This window comes from Apodemus sylvaticus, chromosome 22 (assembly GCF_947179515.1).
Source record: "Apodemus sylvaticus chromosome 22, mApoSyl1.1, whole genome shotgun sequence".
Classification (NCBI taxonomy): Eukaryota; Metazoa; Chordata; class Mammalia; order Rodentia; family Muridae; genus Apodemus; species Apodemus sylvaticus.
In genome coordinates this window covers 53,572,909-53,596,096 of record NC_067493.1, presented here as the reverse complement: position 1 = coordinate 53,596,096, position 23,188 = coordinate 53,572,909, and the positions used below count along the sequence as shown (strand labels likewise).

The window sequence follows — 23,188 nt, the reverse complement described above, 5'->3', positions numbered from 1 at the left end:
GACAGCCAGAAAAAAGACTTATTTTATTTGTGTGATTATTTTGCGTACACATATGTATGTGTACCATATGCATGCCTGGTTCCTGGGGAAGCCAGAAGAGGGACTCAGGTCCCCTGGGATTTGAAGCCCCATGTGGGTGCTAGGGACTGAACCTGGGTCCTCTGCAAAAACAGTGCACACTTTTTTTTTTTGTTTGTTTTTTTGGATTTGGTTTTTTTCGAGACAGGGTTTCTCTGTGTAGCCCTGGCTGTCCTGGAACTCACTCTGTAGACCAGGCTGGTCTCAACTCAGAAATCCGCCTGCCTCTGCCTCCCAGAGTGATGGGATTACAGGCATGTGCCACCACCGCCCGGCAACAGTGCACACTCTTAACTGCGGAGCCATGACTACAACCCTTGAAATATGTAAAACAAAATAGTCTACTGGGCGTGGTGGTTCGTGCCTGTAATCCCAGCTGTTCAGGACGCTGAGTCCGTATGGATCGTTGATGGCAGTGGGGGATACACACCCAGGAAGGCGTGCGTGGGCTATGTGTGCACGCCATAGCATTCCGTACAGGGGACCGAGCACAGAGGACTTGAAAGCCCAGCACTGTGCTGTGTCTGCACTCTTTCTCCAGCACACATTTACCCCAGCCCTTCTGTGAGGGACCAGAAAGGGTGGGAGGAAGTTCCCACAGAGAGAGCCTGAGCCTGGGGAGGGGTGAGGGTGAAGTGTGGACCACACAGAAGAAGTAGGCTTCTAGTCGGGAGTGGCGCTGTAGATCTGCTATCCTAGCACCCACAGCAGAGCAGAGCCGGCTGAGCGAGGCTTAGGGCCAGCCTGAACTGTGTAAGGAGCCAAAACAAAAAGTGTGTGTGTGTGTGTGTGTGTGTGTTTTGGAGACTGAGAAGGGACTGAGCCTGGTTCCTGATGCTAGACCATACTGTTGGCTGCAGATGGTAAAAAGAAAAGCAGACTGTGACATGGAGAAGCCCATGGGGACGGACGTGTGCACAGAGGAGGGTAGCCGGGTGAACAGAAGCCAGCCGCCTGGCAGGCGGGGAAGCCTTTCTCAGTTGTTTTGGGCTGCGTTTACCAGTCAGAATTTGAGTAGTAAAGAAAGAGCAGAGAAGCTGGTGTCTCTGTCCATAAACACTGTTGAGAGATTACAGCTCGTCCCAGAAACAGGCAAACTTTTGAACTTTTTGTTCAGGTCTCTGTGGGGCCAGAGATGACTCAGAGCGGAGCCCCTCCTAACCTCTGCTGGTGATTAGCCGGGGAGCAGCGTGGAGCCGCCCGCCCTGCTGCACACTCATGTGCTTGGAAGAGCCCAGATTGCAGGAAGGGCCTGGAGTCATGCTGGAACAGACCAGGGACATTTCCAGAACAGGAATCCCCTGGGCGCCAGTCAGCAGCGCACACCTTTGATCCCAGCACTCGGGAGGCAGAGGCTGGCAGATCTGAGCTGAGGGCAGCCTGGCCTACAGAGGGCAGCCTGGCCTACAGAGAGAGAGCAAGTGCCAGGGCTACACAGAGAAGCCTTTGTGGGGTGGGGGTGAGGGTGGGGTTGGGAGTAGGGGTGGGGGGTGGGGGTGGAGATGGGGGTGAAGGGGGTTTAGAGTCTATGGGTGGCTTGTAGAGGCACATAAGGTCTGACCGAGGAAGTGTGTCATTTAAGGCATTCCGGGGCTGCAGGGGAGGGGCTCTCAGGGTGAGTTAGTTCTTCCTCACCTGGGCGTGTGGCCGGATCTGGCTGCAGGCCTGTCCAGACACGGGGTCGGAGGCCAAGACAGCTGCGGTCTAGGGTGTGTGTGTGTGTCTGTGTGTCTGTGTGTTTGTGTGTGATGCATGTGTGTGTGTGTGTGTGTGTGTGGTGTGTGTGTGTGTGTTATGGTGTGTGTGTGTGTGTGTGTGTGTGTGTGTGGTATGGTGTATGTGTGTGTGTGCATGTGGTATGGTGTGTGTGTATGTGTGGTATGGTGTGTGTGCATGTGGTATGGTGTGTGCGTGTGGTATGGAGTGTGTGTGTGGGGTATGGTGTGTGTGTGTGGCACACACACACACACACACTGAGTACCTTCTTTATAGAGGCCCTGGTACAGCTGGAGCCCAGGATGACGTCACAGAAGCCCTCCAGCCTTTATTTTCTTGCCCCTCACCTGCGCCTTGTGCCCTTGGGTGCAAGCCAGGTGTCCGATAAAGCATGGGGGCCCTGCCTGCACCCTGCAGTTGCCTGAGCCTCTGGCAGGCAGGGCTCAGCTGAAAACTGGAGATCAGCCTCTGGCACAGGGGAGCTGGGAAGAGGCCGCTGTACCAGGCGGCCCTGTCTGCTGCAGGCTGGAACCCTCTAGACCTTTCCCCCTGGTTTCCTGTTTGTCACCGCCCCACACTTCCTTCAGGGCAGCTCCTGTTGAGCAAGGCGTGAGTCAGCTAGGGAAGCTTGTGGTGAGTCTTCACAACCTGCAGGCATGGCTGTGAAATATTCAAATGACACTTTGGGCTGGAGCTGGCTCTCCTGCCCTGTGGGGAGAGCAGCTCCATGGCGGTGGGTGTAGTGCCTTGGAGTGAGACAGCCTTGAGTAGCTTGGTTGCTGTGTAAATCTCATCTAATTCTTTTTCCTCCTTAGAACCTTCTCAGAAATAGGGGCAGCTCAAGACTGTCTGTCCATCTGATGCGATAGGACCCTGGCCAGGCAGACCGAAGCAGGACAGCCCAGCCCTCCTTTACACTGGCTGTCCCGGGCCTTTCCTGGCTTTCTCTTGCAGCAAGGTTGTCCATCTCTAAGAGATTAATTCTGAGGCAGGACAAGTGATGAGGGTATAGAGCCTGATTTGTTGTTTTTTTTTTTTTTTAAAGATTTATTTATTGTATGTATGTGAGTACACTGTAGCTGTCTTCAGACACACCAGAAGAGGGCGTCAGATCTTGTTACGGATGGTTGTAAACCACCATGTGGTTGCTGGGATTTGAACTCAGGATCCTCGGAAGAGCAGTCAGTGCTCTTAACCGCTGAGCCATCTCTCCAGCCCTAGAGCCTGATTTGTGAGGGAAACTCCCTCTAGAAAATTGAATTCCTTTGGAGTGTTGAGGCCTTAAGTCCCTAGGCTGGGTAGGGCCGGAGATCTGGCTTCCTTGTGTGCTAACTCTCGCTGGCCATAGCGCCTTCCCTGAGGACAGGACAGTTACCAGGATAAATATACCCGGCTCTCCATTCCTGGGGAGTTACTCACTGAATAAAAGTACCCTGCTGTGGGTTAGGTTACCTCTGCTCTAACTGCTCTTGGGCTCTGGCAGCTTGAGGGGACAGGGACTGGGCAGGAGCCATGGGAGGGGGAGGGGCAAGTCTGTCTCTTATTCCTTCCTCCATCTAAATGGAGAAGCCTCACCTAAGGGGTGAGATGGTGGACCATCCCTGAACTCCTCGTGGTGTTTACATAGCTTCTTCCTTGGCAAGGCTGAACCCACCCGCTGTGTCCATCTCTGTGTCTGAGTAGCTGCAAGGACCCTTGCTACCCAGGTGACCAGCAGGGGACCAAGCCCCTTTCTGGACACAGCCGGGCAGACAAGCCACCTAAGCATCCTCTGGATCTGAATGGACAGCAGGTACTTAGGAGCCTCATTCTGTCTGGCTGGCTGAGGTCTCACACAGCACTGAAGGCACAGACTGGAGGCCACTGGGAGAGCCCTCGGCCACCCCACCCCTTGCTGCCCCGGCACTCAGGAGGCATGTGGCCGCCCGTGCCTTCCATCCGATGCAGAGGCATTGGGAAGAATGGCTGTGGACTGTTCCTGGCCCGGCCTCAGGGATGCAAGGCGTGGTGAAGTAGGCCTCCCTGAGAACCAGTGCTCTGCTCCAGCATGGAGCTGTGGACTGTGGGCCCTGGCGTGGTGAGGGCCCCGGCAGGGCAGCCTGGAGCTGGATAAGAAAGATGGCTCAGTGCTTGCTGCTCTAGCTGTGGGATCAGAAATAGAGATGTGATGGGAGCAGCGTATTAGTCAGGATTCTCCAAAGGAACAGAACTTGTCCAGTGGATATATGAATACTCACATATTCAATATATATATGAATATATATATATTCAATATGTATGAATATATAAGTATACTTATATATATTTATTCTTATACTTACTAGAGTGACTAATAGCTGTAGTCCTGCTAGTCCAACAATGGCTGTCTACCATCAAAAGGTCTAAGGCGCTAGAAGTTGTTTAGTTCACAAGGTTGGCCATCTTAGCTGGTGTGGTCTTAGGCATACAGCAGTGTATGGGTGGGTGGGGGGTCCCTGCAAACACCAGGGCAGGCAGAGGAACTGTCCTAACTGTTTTATAGCTTCAGGGCCTCGGGGAGGATTTGGTGTGGTCTAGGTCATTGGAGAGGTCACCAAATTACAAAGTACATGTGACATCTTCCCTAGGGATGGGTTTTATTGACTGAGAAACAGCCTTTAGGAGAAAGGCCTAGGGAGGAAGAGTCTGGGATAGACCTAGTCTGGGGGCTTGGGGTATGGACTTGGCCCCCACAGATCACCAGGGCATTATTATCTCCATCCACTCCAGCCTTCTGGGTGGGAAACAGACTCACATCCCTTCCCCTGAAGAGATGAATTTGTGTGCTCAACACTCCTGCTTTCCCTGGCCCTTGTCTGAGCACAAGGACCTTGTGTCTTCTTTTTTTTTTTTTTTTTTTGATTTGGTGTTTTCAAGACAGGGTTTCTCTGTATATCTCTGGCTGTCCTGGAGCTCACTCTGTAGACCAGGCTGGCCTCAAACTCTGCCTGCCTCTGCCTCCCAAGTGCTGGGATTACAGGCGTGCGCCACCACTGCCTGGCTGACCTTGTGTCTTCTACACACCAGAATCCCCAAGAAGTAGGCTCTAATGCCAGTGAGGAACGGACTGCCAGCAGGCACAGAGAGAGGGTGGGGAGAGAGAGGTTCCTTCTTCCATGTCCTTACATAGGCTGCCTGCCAGCAGACAGTGTGGTCCAGGTTAAGCGTGGTTCTTTCTGCCTCAGAAGACTGGAATGAGGGGCTGGGGAGATGGCTTCGTGGCTGAGAGCACTTCCAGAGCCTACCAGTTCAAAAATTAAAAACAAACAAACAATTCAGAGGTGTTTCCCCGCCTGGGTTCTTAGTTAATATCAGTCGAGTTGACAAGGAACAGCCATCACAGGTCTCCCTCCAAGGCCTTGTTCTGAGCAGAATGGTCCCTGAGTCTTCTCCCAGCACTGGCTATGACCCTGTCTTTACAGTTTAGGGTCCTCTAGCAGGGAACCCCTCCGGGTTACTGACCCCGGGGTGATTCAAGCCCAGCGCCCAGCAGGCACTTTGTGCCCGTTTTCTTTCTTTTTTGGGGGGAGGGGTGGTGTTTTTAGATTTTTGTTTTTCAATACAGTGTTTCTCTGTATAATCCTGGCTGTCCTGGAACTCACTCTGTAGACCAGGCTGGCCTTGAACTCAGAAATCCGCCTGCCTCTACCTCCCAAATGCTGGGATTACAGGCGTGTGCCACCACAGGCTTATGCCTGTTTTCTTGTTTGATCCGAATCCTAAGCTTAAAACGATGACGTTCCTGGAAACATGGGGCAGGCAGGACAGCTGAGGCACAGGCCTCTGTCCCGGCAGTTCGGCTGGCGAGCAGGCAGTGGGTCTCCAAACCCCTGTAACAGGGGCTGTGACATCCTGCCGCCCCGAGGAATGTCATGGGTGGGGGGTGGGCAGTTCCCACCACAGAACCACCTTAGGTGGACCTGCTCTTGGCACCCGGCCAGGGCTCTCTGCCTTTTGACAGATTGTATCACATATCTAAGATGGGGGGGGGGGGGGGCAGCCAGGACAAAGCTTAGCAGAGAGCTCTGCCTGGGGGTGGGGGTGGGGGTGGGGGTGGGAACCCTGCTGGTGCTCCCTTTGGCTGTCCTTGCCAGAGGGGGTTGGGATGGGCGGACGGGAGGGGCTGCTTGGGATTGAACTGAGGCTTGCCAAAAAGGGTTCTGAGGCGCTTGCTACCAAGTGTGACAACCCAAGTCCAGTCCCTGGGTTCTGTGTGATGCCGGGAGAGACGGCCTCTCTGGCAGCTATCTCCTGGCCCGCAGTCACCCCTGGGCATTTGCCTGCTCTTCCTCCTCCAGTAATCCCACAGTCCTCTCTGTCGAGCGCTGTGCTCCAGTGCAGGCTCCTGGCTGAAGCTGTGGACTGAGCTAGGCACAGCTATAAAATAGAAACAGGGTGCTCGTGCCAGCGTGTTTGCAGGCGAGGTGGTGGAGGTGACTGACTGTGTCCCTCTGGGTCTGTGGAGCCCTTGAACTCCATGCCACTCTTAGATTGCACCTCCAGATGTCCCGATTTGCATGCCCAGGGTCTTGGGGCCCAGGCTGGTTTCTATGACAGCTCTGTGCCACAGGCTCTAGTTTCTTGTGAGACTGAAACTTCCACTATGCCCGAGGACTCCCTAGTCTTTCCCCAGCTCAGCAAGAAAATTCTGTGGTTGCACAAGGTTACCCCTGATGACAGGAAGGTGATGGACCAACGGCACCCTCTGGTGGTCAGCAGTAGCCGGCCCGCACGCTTACTCAACAGTGCTACATAGCACTGTGATTTTCGTGCCCCTGGCCCGCCTGACACTTTGCACCCTGCCCTTCTTTGCCCATCCATACCCAGGGTGGCGAACTCCCGGTGACCTCTGCTCTCCCCCTCCAGCGGGTTCTAGCTTCTAGCCCGTGCTTTAGTTGACATGGTATCACGCCCGGACCCAACAACTTAGTGATGTTACACTGATGCCCTGTGAGGACCCCAGCACTGGGTCCTGTAGCATGTGAGAAGGGGGTGGTGGAGGATCTGTGTCTGCCCTCCGGGATAAAGGGAGGGGCCACTGGGGCGGGACCTGACGGAGTTTCCAACACCCCAAGTATATTTAGACCTAGCACAAGGCGGTGGCCATGGCTGAAGTCTGTGGAATCCTGGCAGGTAGGGAGGCAGTGTCTGAAGCCTCATCCTGCTGTGTTTACTCAAGGAGGGGGGAGTTGCTGTGCTCCGGGGACTTTAGCCTTTAACTGTTTGTGACCCAGAGCCTCAGGGTCTATGTCTCGATGCCTTCTCTATTGCCTTAGATAGTGCGTGGCCCTGGGGCATAGGGACTCCCAAGTGTATCCAGGCCACCAGGTGAGGACTAAGTAAGGGTACAGAGGGAAGAGGAAGCCAGAGGGCTGTGCTCGGGTAGGCACCTGCTAAAGTTCCTCTTCCTCAGGTAGGCAAACATTTAGAGGAAATTGGGAAATCGTGTGCTGCCTCCTTGGCACATGCATGCGTGTGTGCACACACACACACACTATACATATCATTTTGAATGATCCTTTCATTTTTTTTTTGTTTTTGTTTTCTGAGACAATGTGTCTGTGTGTAACCCTGCCCCTCCTGGATCTTGCTCTGTAGACCAGGCTGGTCTTGAACTCAGATCCGCCCTCCCCTGCGTTCTTAGTACTGGGATTAACGGTATGCACCACCATGCAGGGCTTTGAAGGCTCCTTTCCTACTCTGTGGCTCTGCTCCAGACTGTTTTCATGGCCGAACCCGGTTTTTCTCAGGAAAGACTGAGGGGGGCCTTTTTCTAGATGTCGCAGAGCAAGTAGGTCTGATGTTTGGCAACTGATGCATTTTACTGTGGGCTAACCCTTGTAAATCTCATTAATTTTTTACTGTGGGCTAACCCTTGTAAATCTCATTGATTCTGTGGGGCAAGAATTATTCACAGCAAGGGCCAGAGAGATAGCTCAGTGGGTAACAGCCTTTTCTAGGCAAGCCTGATCCTGTGGGAACCGGGACAGTGGTGTCTCTCTGCAGCCCCACACAGAAACTGACATGCGCAGTGATGCTCCCATCACAGACAGGAAGGGGAGCATGGGCTCCAGTGTATTCCTTGGATTGCCACGCTCATGTGCGAGTACGCACAAATAAATAATAGATAAAGGTACATTTGAAAATTGTTTTCACGTGTATGGGTGTTTTGCCTGCATGTATGTAAGTGGATTAAATGCATGTGTGCCCACAGAGAGAGAGGGTGTTGGATTCCCCTGGCACTAGAGTGACAGGTGGTTGTGAGCCGCCTCATGGCCGCTGGGAACTGAACCCAGGTCCTCTGAGAGAGCAACCAAGTGGTTTTACTGTGGAGGCATCTCTCCAACGAGGACACCTGACTGAGTAGACTAGGCCTTAAGGACAAGAGGTCAGTAGTCCTGGAGTTGAGCTGGGCCTGAGTTCAGGGCCCGGTGCTTCTATCTGGTAGCCACAGACAACTCTTGTGTAAATTCTGAATGAGTCTTTTTTTTTTTTTTCTTGTATTTAAGATTGACTTTTAAGTATGTGCATGTGTTTGTTTGCGTGGGTGCAGTGCCTGCAGAGGCCAGAGGCTTTGGAAGCCCCTGTAACAGGCTATAAGCTGCCTGCTGGGCTGCTGGGAACCAGCCATGGGCTTCTGCGGGCACTGTCTGTGCTTTCCAGCCTCCTTTGTTCTTTTTAATCACATCTTGTTTGATATGTGTGTGCTTTTGTGTGCATAAATGTGTGTGTGTGTGTGTGTGTGTGCACACGGGCGCGCGGCGTTGGTCAGAGGACAACTTTCAGGAGTTATCTTTCCTTCTACCATGTGGGTTCTAAGGATCAAACTCAAGCCATCAGATTTATTAGCAAGCATGCTAAGTCATCTTGCTGGCCCCAAACCTCTCTCCTTCATAAATTGGAAGGAAGGAGGCAGGCAGGCAGGCGGCAGGCAGGCAGGCAGCAGGCGGCAGGCAGGCAGGCAGCAGGCAGGCAGGCAGGCAGGCAGCAGGCAGGCAATCTAGGGCTAGAACTCAGTGGCTGAAGTGCATGCATGATTATGACCCTGAGGACCAGCGCTCTTCACCCCGCACAGAAAGCCTCAAGTGCAGATGCACGTCTATGACTTCAGTGCCATGGGGTGTGAACAGGTGGATCCCAGGAACTTGGTGGCCAGCCAGTTTAGTGAAACCCCTTCTCTTAAAAAAGCAAGGTGTGGAGGCCAGCCTGGTCTACATAGAGAGAGAGCTAGGTCAGCCAGGGCTACAAAGAGAGACTGTATGCATCTCTGAAAACAATAACAGAAGCTAAGCTACCTAGAGGGCACAGTGGGAACTGTAAGCCTGGTGACCGGATTTTAACTCAGAACCCTAAAAAAGTGGATGGTGAGGACCAACTCCATAAAGTTGTCTTAGGTGTCTCAGCGATGGTGCACGCCCTTATTCCCAGCACTCGGGAGGCAGAGGCAGGCGGATCTGAGTTCGAGGCCAGCCTGGTCTACAGAATGAGTTCTAAGACAGCCAGGGCTATACAGAGAAACCCTGTCTCGAAACAAACAAATAAAAACAAAAACTCTCAGACACATACAATATAAAGAAACAAATCTTTAAAAATAGGTAAAACGGCCATCTACAGAAACCAAGTGGAACATGATCAAGAACATACCAGACACTGACTTCCAACCTCCACACAGGCTCAGCATGAGCACAGCATACGTGTGCACATACAGCCCATGTACACCACACACATGTGGGTGTACACACAAGAAAAAGAACAAACAAGGCTGTGCCCTAGTGGTACCTGTGAAGTTGACTATGCACGGGGCTCTAGGTTCTGTCTGTAGCACCATAAAAATAGAATAGGGAAAAAAAACGAGTCAAAGCAGGACCCCGCCCATCCTGGCCCAGTGACGGCAGACGCAGGATCCCGGCATGGGTGCAGGGCAGGGGAGCCGATGTGTGGGCAGCGGAACCCATGATTCACCGGGAAGGCTTGTATCTTCCTTGGAGTGTTCGGAGCCAGAGGAAATGTGTCAACTTTGGCAACGGGGACCTCAGCCTTGCCCGCTGCGTTACTGTTGTTGGGGACGATGCCAGCTTCCATAGGTTACTAGAGGCGGAGCATACACAGGTCAGCGAACAGTCCAGGAAGGAGGGTGTGGCGCTGGGGGCTGGACTCTGTACTCTCTGTCTGTGGAGGGTTTCAGCACAGGAGGAGCAAGGCAGGAAGGTCAGGGCAGTGGTTCAGGACTGGCAGCTGCCCTTGCCAGCCCCACCTGGACGGCATCTATTGCCTTCTCTGTGGGTCACTGCAGGGTTTCCCCCGGTAGCCTCAGTCCAAGATGGAGAAAGAGGGGTTCCGCCTACTGTGGGTTGGGCCTGGAGGAAATGGACAGCAGGTGTGGCCCCAGAGACGCTTCTGGGATTGGCCCTGGACATTAGTTCCTTTTATGCCCTTACCTAGACACATATAGACTCCCATAGTTCCGGTTTGTTGGAGGCAGGAAGTCAGAACTCCTCCAGGGGACCTGGAAGGGGAAACCGCAGGAGCAGTTTTCCCAGCGATCGGAGGCTGGGACCAGGGCTTGGGCCTGGAAGCTTCTCTTCCAACTGTGCGGCAGGAGCCTGGGGTAGGTGTGCCCACCTTAGTGATGTTGGTGAGCAGGGCCGCAGGGAGAAAGCACAGCCTCAGAGGCCCCTCTCCTCTGAGTGGGAATGGGGCTGGGGACAGGGCTGCAGCAAAGGTCAGACCGACAGCCAGCCACAGCCAGCCGGGCCTGCAAGCTCGGGCTCCTCAGATTTGGCATGTGGTGTGATCACAGCAGCATCCTGTAGGCTTGGGGTCTAGAACTTGGGGAGTCTGAGGAGTCATGTGACCCTGTCCTTTCCTGCCCTGTTACCAGGGGCAGGTACCCAGAGCTTCCTTCCAAGGCCACTCTCCTCAGCTCTAAAGAGAGTAGTTGTAGTAGTCTTTCAGATGACCGTGTGTGTAAATGCTCCACACGACACCCAGTAGACCTGATGAGTGTGGCTGCCGCGCTGGTGATTGTCACTCAGGGAGGCCTGGTAAGCAGGTTACTAGAGGCTGAGCATACACAGGTCAGCGACCAGTCCAGGAAGGAGGGTGTGGCGCTGGGGGCTGGACTCTATACTCTGTCTGTGGAGGGTTTCAGCACAGGAGGAGCAAGGCAGGAAGGTAGGTCAGCACCTGCAGCTCCCGTCCTCCAGCTGTGCTCTCCTGAGAGCTGAGCCCCGGAGGCTGCGCATGCCGGGGTGATGGCAGCCTGTGTGCGCTCGTTCGAGGGCCGATTGGGCCCTGCATTGCAGTTAAACAGCCGCGGGGGCCTGCAGCCTCTAGGACTGGGCTCCTTGCCAGTTGGCAGAGACAGGCAGCAGCGCAGCCTCGCCCCCTGCTCGTTGAGGGGGTGGTGAGGCTGAGCTGGCTCCCTGCCAGCCCCAGCCTCTCTGCATACCTTACCCCGTAGCCTGGAGGCGAGGGAGGAGCTTAGAGCATGGGGTTCTGCCCCCCCCCCAGCACAGGTGCACCCTAGGGTCACCTCCTGGCCTGGCTCTGTCTACCCAGCCCCTCCCTGTGCTGTGATATGATTCGGGGCTCCCCCCACCTGGTTACCTCAGTCACCCAGCTGAGTCGAGAGCTCCAGGCAGGCATTTCTAGCTTACACCAGCTTCAGCAGGCCGCCTCGTCAGAGGAATGCAGAGCCAGGCTCCTCACCCTGAGGGAGGAGCCCAGAGAGCCTCCGGAGCACTTCCAGTCTGGGCTGGGGACAGGGCAGCAGATGTGGTGACCTGAGGTTCAGGAAGGCAGGGCACTGTCCCTGAGAAGTTCTGGGTCTCTCACCGGTGGACACCTTCTCTTTGTAGATGCCCTGCTGGCAGACTTGGAATCTACCACCTCCCACATCTCCAAACGGCCAGTGTTCCTGTCAGAGGAGCCGCCCTACTCCTACCCAACTGGAAACCACACGTACCAGGAGATTGCAGTGCCACCTCCGGTCCCACCGCCCCCGTCCAGCGAGGCCCTCAATGGCACGGTCTTGGATCCGTTAGACCAGTGGCAGCCTAGTGCTTCCAGATACACTCACCAGCAGCAGGTGAGGGGCGGGCATCTGAGAAGCCCTCAGGGACTCAGGGGTGAGAGGCACTGATCTACCAAGGACCTGGGAAGCCACTGGAGACCTGAGGCTGAGGTCATGGCCTGTCCACAGCCACACGCAGTCCTTCCTGTGCACCATGTGAGGGACCAGTGACCGAGTGTTAGTCACCTGAGCAGCCTGTGGAAATTCCCTGGTGAGACAGGCTGTGAGCAGGAGCTGCCCGGGGCCCAGCTCCTGTCTCTCCTCGGGGACAGGCCTGATTGCTCTTCCCTCTGCAGCCTCCGTCCCCATCGCCTGTATACAGCTCCAGTGCTAAAAATTCCAGTGCCTCCAACCCACCGGACGGCATCGGCTCCCTTTGTTCCCGGGCCGGCGAGGAAGAACACGTCTACAGGTACAGAGCCGGGGTTGCTTCTGGGAACCTCTAGGCCATTGGCTTAACTACAGAGGGCCCTGAGGCCCCTGCCAGGCCCTGTGCCCATCAGCCAGCTCCCCGTGCTGTCTCCCAGCGCCGGGCTGGGCTGCCACAGCATCTGTGTGGTTGAGGAACTGAAGCAAAGCTTCCTTCCTCCTCCTCCTCGCTCGCTCACCACATTCCTTCCCTGCCCTCCCTCCTCCTCCTTGCCGAGGAGACTTGTGACATTCCACCCATCGCCCAAGAGCGTCTGGGGCCTGCTGCATCAGTGTAAGGTGGGGAGGTCTCACTTCTCTCCTCTGCTTCTTGAAGTTTCCCCAACAAGCAGAAGTCAGCGGAGCCTTCACCTACCGTCATGAGCTCCTCCCTGGGCAGCAACCTCTCCGAACTCGACAGGCTGTTACTAGAGCTCAACGCGGTGCAGCATGGTCCTCCCGGCTTCCCAGCAGGTACCACTGGCCGTCCTGGCCACTGTGGGCCTTTGGGTTCCGGAGGAGTGAGCGATGAGCAACTCTTGTCTCCTTTTTCCAAGATGAAGCTGATTCAAGCCCCCCGCTGCCCGGAGCCCGGAGCCCCCTTTACGGCACCCCAGAAAATAACAGTCCCCTGGGGGCCAGAGCGGGGCCCCTGACAAAAGAGAAGCCCAAGCGAAACGGAGGCCGGGGGCTGGAGGATGTGCGGCCCAGCGTGGAGAGCCTCTTGGATGAACTGGAGAGTTCCGTGCCCAGCCCTGTGTGAGTGCTCTCTGGGCTTCCCCCGCACTGGGAAAGGGTCCTGCCCAGGCAGGCGTCAAGCTGTGGTGCCCGTGACTTAGCCCTGGAGTCACCTGGTCCCCTTAAGTGCCTGTTACTTGCCAGGCCCTGGGGATACAGTGAGTCAGCGGGTGCCACCCCTGCCGCACCGGCAGACTGTCAGTCAGCACCCCGTGCTGTGTATGCGGAGGCCGTCTGTGGCTCAGACTGTCAGCACAGGTTTGCTAATGCCCCAGAGGGCGCCCGTTACTACACCCAGCTCTCAAGTCTGTCTATTCTTCCATAAGTTGGATTAAACCAAAGTGAGGTGTGGTGACACGTGGTCACGACCTCAGCATTTGGGAAGTCGGAGCTTGGGGGACATCTCGTGTCAAGGCCAGTCTAGGCTATCTAGTGAGTTCCAGGTCAATCCAAACTGCACGAGACCTTGTCTTGAAAGTAGGAAGCAAACTGTAAAGTAGGTTAACAGCCAGGGATGACGGGATGAGATAACACAGGTAAATCCAGTGAGACCAAGCAGTCCAGTGTCTGCGGGGGCCTGGCTCGCCGCTCCGGCGCCCCCCAGATGCGCCTCGCCTCACCGGTATTCCTAGGATGTTAGGTCTTATCTGTCCATCCTGCGGTAGGGTCTCACTTCGCAGCCCGACTGCTCTGGAACTCACTGGGTGGTAACCCTCTTGCCTCAGTCTCCTGCATGCTGGTTTGCAAGTATGAGCCCCCACACCCGCCGCCTTAATGGTGGCTAGTGCTTATTGATGACCTCCCGTCTGCGCACAGAGCTGTAGAGGGGGCCAGTGGTGCCCCCTATGTTTACCAGGTGAGCTCGCCCCGCTCTGGCACGGTGTCTTCCTGTAAGGGGACCGTTTGAGCCACCTGCCTTTTTCTCTGGTCACCTCCCTCGGCACAGTCTCAGCCAGCTGTACTCTGCCAGGGATGGGTGCTGGAGACCTGGTCCCCCGTGGAGTGGAGCTTGAGTGTGGCCCCCGGGCTCCCCACCGACACAGTGCCTGCCTTGCAGCCCCGCCGTCACTGTGAACCAGGGAGAGATGAGCAGTCCGCAGCGCGTCACCTCCAGCCAGCAGCAGACCCGGATGTCGGCCTCCTCTGCCACCAGGGAACTGGACGAGCTCATGGCTTCATTGTCAGATTTCAAGGTGCCCTGTGACCCCTGTCTTCTCTGCCCCCCCATCCGTTATCCGACCTCAGTGAGTAGCTGGCCTGTGGCTCCTGGGGGAGAAAGAGAGAGAATGAGAGAGAGAGAGAGAGAGAGAGAGAGAGAGAGAGAGAGAGAGAGACTCGCTAGTACTGGAGACTGAGCTTCTTAGCATCCAGTGAAGGCAGAGAAACCAGAGACTCTTTTAGCTGGGACATTCTTCCCTCTCCTGGTGTTCCCAGCCACCCCGGTCAAGGGGATCAAGGCATGCACACGGGGACAAAGAGCCCTGTGTTGATAGCTGCTCTTGCTGGAGGAGGGCCTGTCCTGCTGGGCCTGTGGGATCAGGATCCCATGCCCGAGAGGTCACTTGCCCCAGAGCTGCATCTCCCACGCTAGCTGACCTCAGAACACCCGCTTTCTTTCTGCTGGTGGGGAGGAGACTCACCCGCCTCTGCAGCCAGCCTCCGTGCACCCTCCACTTTGTTCTCCTAGGGCCTGAGTCCCCAGAGCCCGGTCGATGGGAAACCCAACCTGCCAGGCCCTTGGCCCGTCAGCAGGCAGGCAGCGTCCCACCTTCGCCTCCTGGGCTCTCCAGGACGCCAGTCCACGGCGTGTTATTTAGATGTAGTGCCTTGACACGGCTTACTACTGACAGAACTCTCCAGTAGTTGCTGACTTTAGCTCCATGTGTGTCAGCAGAGACCTCTGGGGTGCAGCTTAGGGAATATGAGAAGGGAGCCAGGCCGTCGGTCCATTCTTGGCCCAGAAAGGAGCCTCTGCCTCTCTTCAGCCGGGCTCATGCTTGGCGCTCAGAGACAGGAGACCGGGTGCTGGCGCAGTCTGGACTTGTAAACCCTGCTGCCTGGTTCTGAGCAGTGGGAAGCAAGTTGGGATCCGGGCCGGCTGTGCCTGGCCGTCCGGGCTGGCTGTGCTGGGAACACTGCAGTTGCTTCCTTTCACCTTGTAGCCCAGTGCCCTCAAGGAGAAGCCACACCACTTCTTGCTGAGCACTAGAGAAGGGGCTTTCTGACACAGGCACGCAGGAGAGGGCTGGAGGGCAGGCCGAGTGGGGAGTGTGCCGAGCAGGTGCCCGGGCCAACTTCCCCGGGTTTGCACCTCCAACATGCTCAGTCCGGGCGGCTCTGTAAGCAGGGCTTTGTGGCTGCTTTCTGATGCCTGGGTCTCCTTTGCACCTTAGGAGACCCAGACCAGCTCAGACAGGCATCTCTGGGGTTGGAGCCTTTCCGGAGACCCTGCACCTGAGGATTGCACCAGTGTAGATGGCGCTTCTTGGAGCTGTAGGCCACACCCGCCCCTGCTCACCTTTCCTTTCTCTTTCCCTTTGTCTTTCTCCTCCAGACTAGCACTTGTGCTGTGGTGCCGAGCTCCCAGGGGCTGCTGCCCCCATCTACCCCACCCCCGCCCCGCACCCTTCCTCCTCCTCCCACTAAATTCTCCCCTGGAGACCCCGAGGTCCTCTACACAGAAGGAAGTAGTCAGGCCCTTCCGCCTTCTGTGATTTGCAGCTGGCTTGGTTTGGGAAGTCTTGAGGAGACATCTGACACTCAAAACCCAAGGTGTTCTTTGTCAAGTTCTCAGCAGTCACGTGGCGCAAAGAGCCAGGCTCAAGTCAGGCACGGCCTGATGGACTCTATGGGTCCCCCCTCTAGGACTCCCCTATGCCACACTCCACACCCGGCAGGCAGCACAGGGTCCCAGGGGCCACTGGCCAATCATGTGTGTTCCAAGGAGACTGGGGCTCCCATTTGGAGCCGGCCACAGGCTTTGCCAGTGTCCCGGCCTGAGAGTCCCCATGGAGGGGCTTCCAGCTTCCAGGCAGGGCCTGAACCACCCGCTGTGGCGGTGGACCGCCGAGCTGTGCTCCCTGACACCTGGGCTCTCACCGAGGAACGTGCCCTGCAGGAGAGGGCACAGTCAGATCTAGGGGCCCTGGGAAGCACTTGTCTTGCCCCGGGGGACAAGGAGCAGTTAGGCGGGAAGGTCCCCCAGAAGGGAAGCCTTGGGGGACCCATGGAGGCACTCGAGGACCTGGGGAACCCAGAAGGTGCCACCGAAGCCGCTATGGAGGCCAGGAAGGAGCAGCCGGAGCGTTCTCATGCCACGGCCATAGGGACACCCAGCATCTCGGAGAGGATTTCCACCTCCGGCCAGGCAGGCACCAGCTTGTGTGGACGGTCACTAGGCACGGCTCTGGCGGGACTTGAGTGTGGGCCGCTCCTTGCTAACTGCATGCTGCCCCTACAGATGTCTGCCTGGGCAGAAAGTACCCAGGGGCGATGACCCTGAGGATGTGTATGGCAGTGACCCTGTGACCCTGTGGGGGCCAGCCTCAGGGCTAGGATGCTTGATCTCCTGCTTCTTACGATGTCCTTTAGAGGCGCTATCCCGCCATTTCAGTGCACAGAACAGTTAGATGCGTGGATTTGGGGATGACATAGATCTGCACACCACCCTGGCAATGCTCGCTACCTGTGTGAACTTGGGGGACCACTGGAGGCTCAGCTTTTCCTTCTTTAAAATGGGACCACTGATAGCGTGCTTTCCAAGACGGTTAGCTGAGTGGATACAACTCAGTACAGGGTTGTCCTTCCTTCCTTCCGCTCCCGGCTGTCTGTCCTGCCGTCTGTCCTCAGTGCTGGGTTAGAGCTGCGTGCCCCATGCCTGGCTCTTGCTTGTTTCGTGTAGGATTCTAACCTTAAGCATTTTTCCCAAACCTTCCCCAGCGCCACAAATGAGTAGGCTTCAATCCGTAATTTAAAACTACATACAAACACTGGCTAAAAGGTGTAGAGAAAAGAGAGGCCACCATCTTTCTATTTAAGTTGTGAGGAGAGAAGTGAGGGAGGGGTAGGAACGTCAGATAGTCACTGTGTGACCCCAGTTGTGAGCGGCTGACTCCCCACAAGCATTTTGTCCCTGGTTAGCGGCTGACTTGGGAGTGGCCACTGGTTCCTGGGACCCTCATCAGCCCTGTCCTCTTCCCGCCTTTGCCTGCCTCAGCCTGTCTCTTTGTTGTTCTGCTTTGACCTCTTGTGACCCCTGGTGTGGCCTGAGCAGCGCTCTACCTTACCTGGGATGGGACAGTGACGCCTTCGTCCTCCCCTCCCCAGATCCGCTCTGTGATCAGGAGGAGCCGGGAGACGGGCCACGTGCATCCCATGTCCCGGGAAGCCTCCCCTCGCCGCAGGCTCCACCCTGCCACCCTGAGCAGGAGTCCATCCCAGGAGCAGCTCTTTGCAGAGCTGCAGGGCCGGCTGGGCATCCCAGTGGCGGCAGAGGAGGCGGCAAGCGCCTCCGCCCAGGACTGGCTCACTGAAGGCGTTGTCATCACCGTGCAGCCACGAGGGAGGAGGGCCGGGGGGCAGCTGGTAGAGAAGGTAGCCAGCCCATGCTATGCGGGCTGGAGCCCAGGAAGTGGGGGTCTGGAGGGCCCCCCAACTGGAAAAGACTTTGGGGGTGGGCTGGTTTCTGCATTTTATGGCATTGTGACAAGGCTGGCCACATCACCCCCTCCGCCCTCTACTGGCTGCTGAATTCTTACCTTCCTGTCTCCTCCCCCTCTCTCCTCCCAGGTTGTCTACCCTCCTGACTCCCCCGTCCCCCTGAGAAGAACCATCTCTGTTGTGGCCCCTTCTCCTCCCACTCCTTTGCTCCGGGACCACCCTGACCTTCCGGCCAACAGCTCTCCTCTCCAGCCCAGCCTGTCCACTTCCTCCCCCTGTCCAGGGCACTTGGCTGCTTCTTCTGCTTCTTCTGGGGTCCAGACTGCAGGGGGAAAGCCTCAGGAGGAGGGTGGGCGTGGCCCTCCTGGTTTCACTTCTGTACCCCACGCCGTGAGGTCTGTGGGCTGCCAGACCAGTGAGGACCCCGTTTTCCACCCGATGCAGGCAGGCCTCCCGCCATCTCGCCCTTCCCGTGCCCTGGCTCGTCCCGAGCCATCTCCCAACCCTGAGGATCCTGCCAAGGTGTGCGCTCCCACAGGCACAGAGGGAGGGCTCCGGCCTCCATCCTCAGCCCTGGCACAGTAACTTGAGCTCTCCTTAGAGCCTGACCCTGGGTCCTCCTGAGCCAGGGTCTGGGCACCACCTCCGCAAATCGCCCCCAGCCCACACCCTCAGTGGAACCCAGGAACCCAGGAGGCCGTCCCCACAGTGGAAACCAGGAACCATCTCTGCCCTTGCTGGCCTGGGCCTGCCATTGTTGGAGCCTTAGTGTTTACTTCTTCTCCTAGGCCTCCTCCCTCCCTCCCTCCCTCCCTCTCTCTCTCTCTCTCCTCTCCCCGCCCCCCAAGTCCCCTCTCTATGTTTTGCTATTGCCAGTAGGGCGAAATCCTCTAACTCTGTGTGAAATAACCCATGATGAGGCCTCTCCTCTGATGTCAGTTTTTAAACAATGTCTTCTCCTCCTCTCTTTCCCACCTAAGATGCAGGGCCTGGAACAGAGATTGGATGGAGAGCGGCCGTGGGCAGCAGGCTGGCCCCCCAGCAGCAGGCAGAGCAGCCCTGAAGGGCAGGACGAGGGAGGGGTCAGTGCTTGGGCTGGGGGCTGCGCTCTTGCTTGGCATGGTCCCTGGGCTTGCTCGACCAGCCGGGGGGCTGCAGGCCCTCCTCCACCTTCCTTCCGACCGCCTCCGATGTCACTCCCCCCAGAGAGCAGTGTGCCTTCTGCCTCAGTCAGCCCACCTGTTCGGGTTAGGAAGCCTTGTGGGTGTTAGGCTGTGAGTCGCCCACACCAGGCCCTGGAAAGCTGACTGATTCTCTCTGTGTCCACAGTTCATGGCCCAGGGGAAAACTGGGAGCAGCTCACCCCCTGGGGGGCTCTCAAAGCCCGGGAGCCAGCTCGACAGCATGCTGGGGAGTCTGCAGTCCGACCTGAACAAGTTAGGGGTCGCCACCGTTGCCAAAGGGGTCTGCGGAGCCTGCAAGAAGCCCATCGCTGGGCAGGTAAGCGAGGGAGGTGGGCCCGGGGGCCTCGGCTCCTGGCCTCGCCCTGAGTGACGTTGTGTCCGTCTGTCCTGTCAGGTTGTGACCGCCATGGGGAAGACGTGGCACCCCGAGCATTTCGTGTGCACCCACTGCCAGGAAGAGATCGGGTCCCGGAACTTCTTCGAGCGGGATGGACAGCCCTACTGTGAGAAGGACTACCACAGCCTCTTCTCCCCACGCTGCTACTACTGTAACGGGCCCATCCTGGATGTGAGCGCACGTGTGGCGGGGCCGGGCGGCGGGCGGCCCCTCTGGGCTCTGGGCCCTGTCTGCTCCTTTCGTCTCCGTGGTTGGTTGGCAGCTATCTTTCTGAGGAGTGTCAACCCCAAGGCTTACACAGGCAGGAAACAGTAGGGCTGAGCTGGGGCCTCACAGCAGCCCAGATGTGTTAGGAGTCCTGGTGCGGAGGCCCGGGCATTAGGACAGACAGTGGGCTGGGCACCAGGTGTCTCACTTTCCACACTCTGTGATATTCCGTTACTTACAAAGTAGGAGGAGGCACAGTAACACTGGTGGACCTGTGAGTTTGAGCCCGAGATTTGAGCAGAGAGATGTGTCTGTCTGTCTGTGTGAATTCTTAGCCTTTGCAGTTAGGAGAGAGCCTCCTCCCTGGGCTGTGACAGGGGTGAGGAGGGAAGGACGGCCTTGTCCATGTGCTTTTGTGCTTTCACAGAAAGTGGTGACGGCGCTGGACCGCACGTGGCACCCGGAACACTTCTTCTGTGCCCAGTGTGGAGCCTTCTTTGGTCCAGAAGGTATGGCTGGGCCGGAAGGCTCGCCTGTCATGCCCTGCACTGTCTGAGAAGGAGGTGGGGTGACCTCACTGAGGTGGACTGGGGTGGCTCCGGTCTACCTCTGCCCACCACCCACTCCCTCCCTCCTGCTCCTCAGGGTTCCACGAGAAGGATGGCAAAGCGTACTGTCGGAAAGATTACTTTGACATGTTTGCCCCCAAGTGTGGCGGTTGTGCCCGTGCCATCCTGGAGAACTACATTTCGGCCCTCAACACCCTCTGGCACCCCGAATGCTTTGTGTGCAGGGTAAGGGGAGCCTCCATTCTGCCAGAGGCCCGTGTTAGGGCTCAGAGTGGGCAGGGATGGGTGGCTGTGTGCTTCTTCGAGTCCAAGTCCTCCGCTGGGGTTGAGGCGAGGGACTAGGAAGGCGCTCTGCGCTCCAGTCCCCCAGGGCAGAGCACGTGACGGGCAAACCTAATAAACCCTGAGGCTCCACAGAGCTGGTCTGTGGGTTAACCCCCCACCCAAGGGCTTCTGGACAAGCAAAGTGGGGACCCTTGCTGTAGGCCTGAGCCTGTCGCACCTGTGTACACACAGGAATCCGCAAACGGGGGATCCGCAATGTGGAATTTAAGATCGGGTCTCATCTCATCCTTTTCCAAAGTATGTCTGTTCCTGGCAACAGCTTGTCTGGCCGCCGTGTAAATCCAGAACCCTCACCTCTTGACGGCAGGCTGCCCACTTAGCAGCCAGCAGGCAAGGTCGCATCACTTGTGAACCTGCTTCCTCCAGGGACAAGTGAAGACCTTAGCCTAGGGGCTGGAGAGATGGCTCAGTGGTTAGAGCAGTGAGTGTTCTTCCTGAGGTCCTGAGTTCAATTCCCAGCAGCCACATGGTGGCTCACAACCATCTGTAATGGGATCTGGTGCCCTCTTCTGGTGTCTCTGAAGGCAGCTACAGTGTGCTTGTATACATAAAGTAAATAAATAAATCTTTGAAAAAAAGAACAGAGCTTAGCCCAGGTCCCAGGAAATGATGAGTCATTATGGGGTGGCAGTCCTTGGAGCACCTCCCGCCCACCCCGACACCTCCTTAGCCCCTCTCTCCCCTTCCGCCCTGCCCTGCAGGAGTGCTTCACGCCCTTTGTCAACGGCAGCTTCTTTGAGCACGACGGGCAACCCTACTGCGAGGTGCACTACCACGAGCGGCGCGGCTCGCTGTGCTCCGGCTGCCAGAAGCCCATCACTGGCCGCTGCATCACCGCCATGGCCAAGAAGTTCCACCCCGAACACTTCGTGTGCGCCTTCTGCCTCAGGCAGCTCAACAAGGGCACCTTCAAGGAGCAGAACGACAAACCCTACTGCCAGAGCTGCTTCGTCAAGCTCTTCTGCTAGGCCCGCCCCAGCCGGGGCCACCCACTGCTCCTCTGACCCGGGGTGACTGATGGCCCGAGCCAACAGAAACTGGAACCTCAGCCTCAGCAGGTGCAGGTGGAGGGCGGGCGGAACACCGTGTGGTGCCATGCGGATCCTGCGGGTTCCCATCCTTACCATAGCTAACGGGCCACCTCCCCCTTCCCTGGCTCTCTGCACCTCACCCTCACCAGAGGTGGAAGCTGCCACCAGTTGTCCCCACAAGTGAACCAGCACCCCACGCTGGAGCCTTTGACAGTCAGTCACCATGCAGCAGTGGGGCCACTGGGAGGGAGGGCAGAGGGTCAGCCAGGGGCTCTTTTTATCCTTCTCCAAACCTAATTACCCTAGTGTATTGGGGACATCAGGCCCCTCAAAACAATGCCAGCATAAACCCACCCACGGGCCACCACCCCGTCTCCCAGAGTCTGGGTGACTGCCCCATTCATACCCGCCCCGGGTCTCTGAGAAAGGCTTCTCCAGCAATAACATTTTATATAGACACGTGCTTCATCTCCGGGGATGGCGTGTGGTGGGGGCGTCACCCGCGCCTCAACACTGTACCAAATTCGATAGATTTCTACACTGAGGTTCAACTTCGTATTGTTCAAGTTGCTTTTCTGTATCTCTCCAGGATGATTTTGAAGGGATTTAAAGAACACCCACTTTTGTACTCTTGCCCGTTCGCTGGCAGTGGCCCAGCCAGTGGCCTCGGTTTTGGTATGGACTTTGCTTTGTACTGAGGGCTCGGGACGGGGAAACAATTTGTATCTTATTTTATTTCTTAGCACAGTGAGTTGGGAGCAGCCCTGTGATGACTTCTGTCCGCTCCCAGCTCCCGGGCTGTTTTTAAACTGCTGTATTTTCAAACCCTTTCCTTCCTGTCCAAGCCAACGGGCTCTGCATTCAGAACTGGTCTCAGAAAGTTCAGCCCTTTGGACCTGGAATTCTGAACCTCATGTGTCCTGTTCCCAAGAGAGGCAAAGGGGAAAGACACTTCCTGCCTAAGTAAGCCATCAGGAGCCAGCCTCTGCTCCCTGCGAACTTTCTGGCAACGAGGGGAACCCACTGAATTCCTGCAGCCCCTCCTTGCTCTGGGGCCCTCTCTTCCGCCTTCTCAGGAAAGCTGGTGTCTGATTTTTAACCAGGAAGGCCATAAAGGGTCCCTGGTCTCCATTCTTCTGGGTGCCTCAAACTTTGTGGCGACTGGGGCAAAGGTTGCTCCCTTTCACAGGTGGGATTCCTGTTTGTGGAGGAGGGATCTGAAAACAATCCCTCAGGTTGGTCCAGGGAGCCCACTAGGATCTGGGGCAGATGGACAGACGGACAGATGGACGGACGAGATCCTGTTAGAGCAACGGGGAGTCCTAGGGTTCCCACCCCAAAGGATAAGACCGGAGCAGCCAGCTCAGGAAAGGCTGGATAAAAAGCGCCTGGAAAAGACACCCTAGAAGATTGCATAGGCTGGGGACGTACACATTACATCAGCTTCCTAGTAGAGGCCCAGTGTGATGGGGGTCCAGACAAGGACCCTCAGTCAGGCCTGGGCTAGCAGCAGCCCAGGTCAGGGTCAGCTCTGGCGCTGCAGACACCGGCACTTCCACCCACAGGCCTTACTGCTCTGTTTACAGTGACCTGATCCAGGCCCCTCCAAGAAGAGACTGGGGTATCTGGAGGTCCATTCTCTGGGTCAATGGATATGTGATCATTTGATTTTTTTTCCTCCCCCTTATAAACTTCTAACCTGGCTTTTCCCATTTCAACTCCTGTGATTTATGCCAATAAAGTTTACCATGATTTTCACCCGA

General features: G+C 56.7%; 1 protein-coding gene and 1 long non-coding RNA gene across 10 annotated transcripts in view; one reads left to right on the top strand and one right to left on the bottom strand.

Moving 5' to 3' along the window:
• The window catches only part of Pxn (paxillin), a 48,169-nt gene extending 24,981 nt beyond the window's left edge, over nt 1–23,188 (top strand). For 6 of the 8 annotated variants that reach the window (XM_052168572.1, XM_052168568.1, XM_052168567.1 and 3 more), the window contains exons 2-12: nt 11,673–11,902; nt 12,184–12,299; nt 12,633–12,769; nt 12,853–13,054; nt 14,091–14,226; nt 18,673–18,774; nt 19,022–19,192; nt 19,271–19,444; nt 19,908–19,989; nt 20,126–20,274; nt 21,096–23,188. In XM_052168572.1, the coding sequence (XP_052024532.1) occupies nt 11,673–11,902; nt 12,184–12,299; nt 12,633–12,769; nt 12,853–13,054; nt 14,091–14,226; nt 18,673–18,774; nt 19,022–19,192; nt 19,271–19,444; nt 19,908–19,989; nt 20,126–20,274; nt 21,096–21,362 (1,766 nt within the window). In that variant the 3' untranslated portion in view covers nt 21,363–23,188. Of the gene's footprint in view, nt 1–11,672; nt 11,903–12,183; nt 12,300–12,632; nt 12,770–12,852; nt 13,055–14,090; nt 14,227–15,587; nt 16,401–17,359; nt 17,627–17,821; nt 18,215–18,672; nt 18,775–19,021; nt 19,193–19,270; nt 19,445–19,907; nt 19,990–20,125; nt 20,275–21,095 lie in introns of all 8 variants that reach the window. The other 2 variants (XM_052168573.1, XM_052168569.1) reach the window with 2 other exon arrangements.
• LOC127673055 (uncharacterized) lies at nt 9,383–11,676 on the bottom strand. Of its 2 annotated transcripts, XR_007975069.1 has the most exons (3): nt 11,422–11,676; nt 10,251–10,318; nt 9,383–10,169 (listed from the first exon to the last, which is right to left on the bottom strand). It is a non-coding gene; the product is annotated as an uncharacterized LOC127673055 (long non-coding RNA). The 2 variants fall into 2 exon arrangements; XR_007975068.1 differs by having other exon boundaries at nt 9,383–10,318.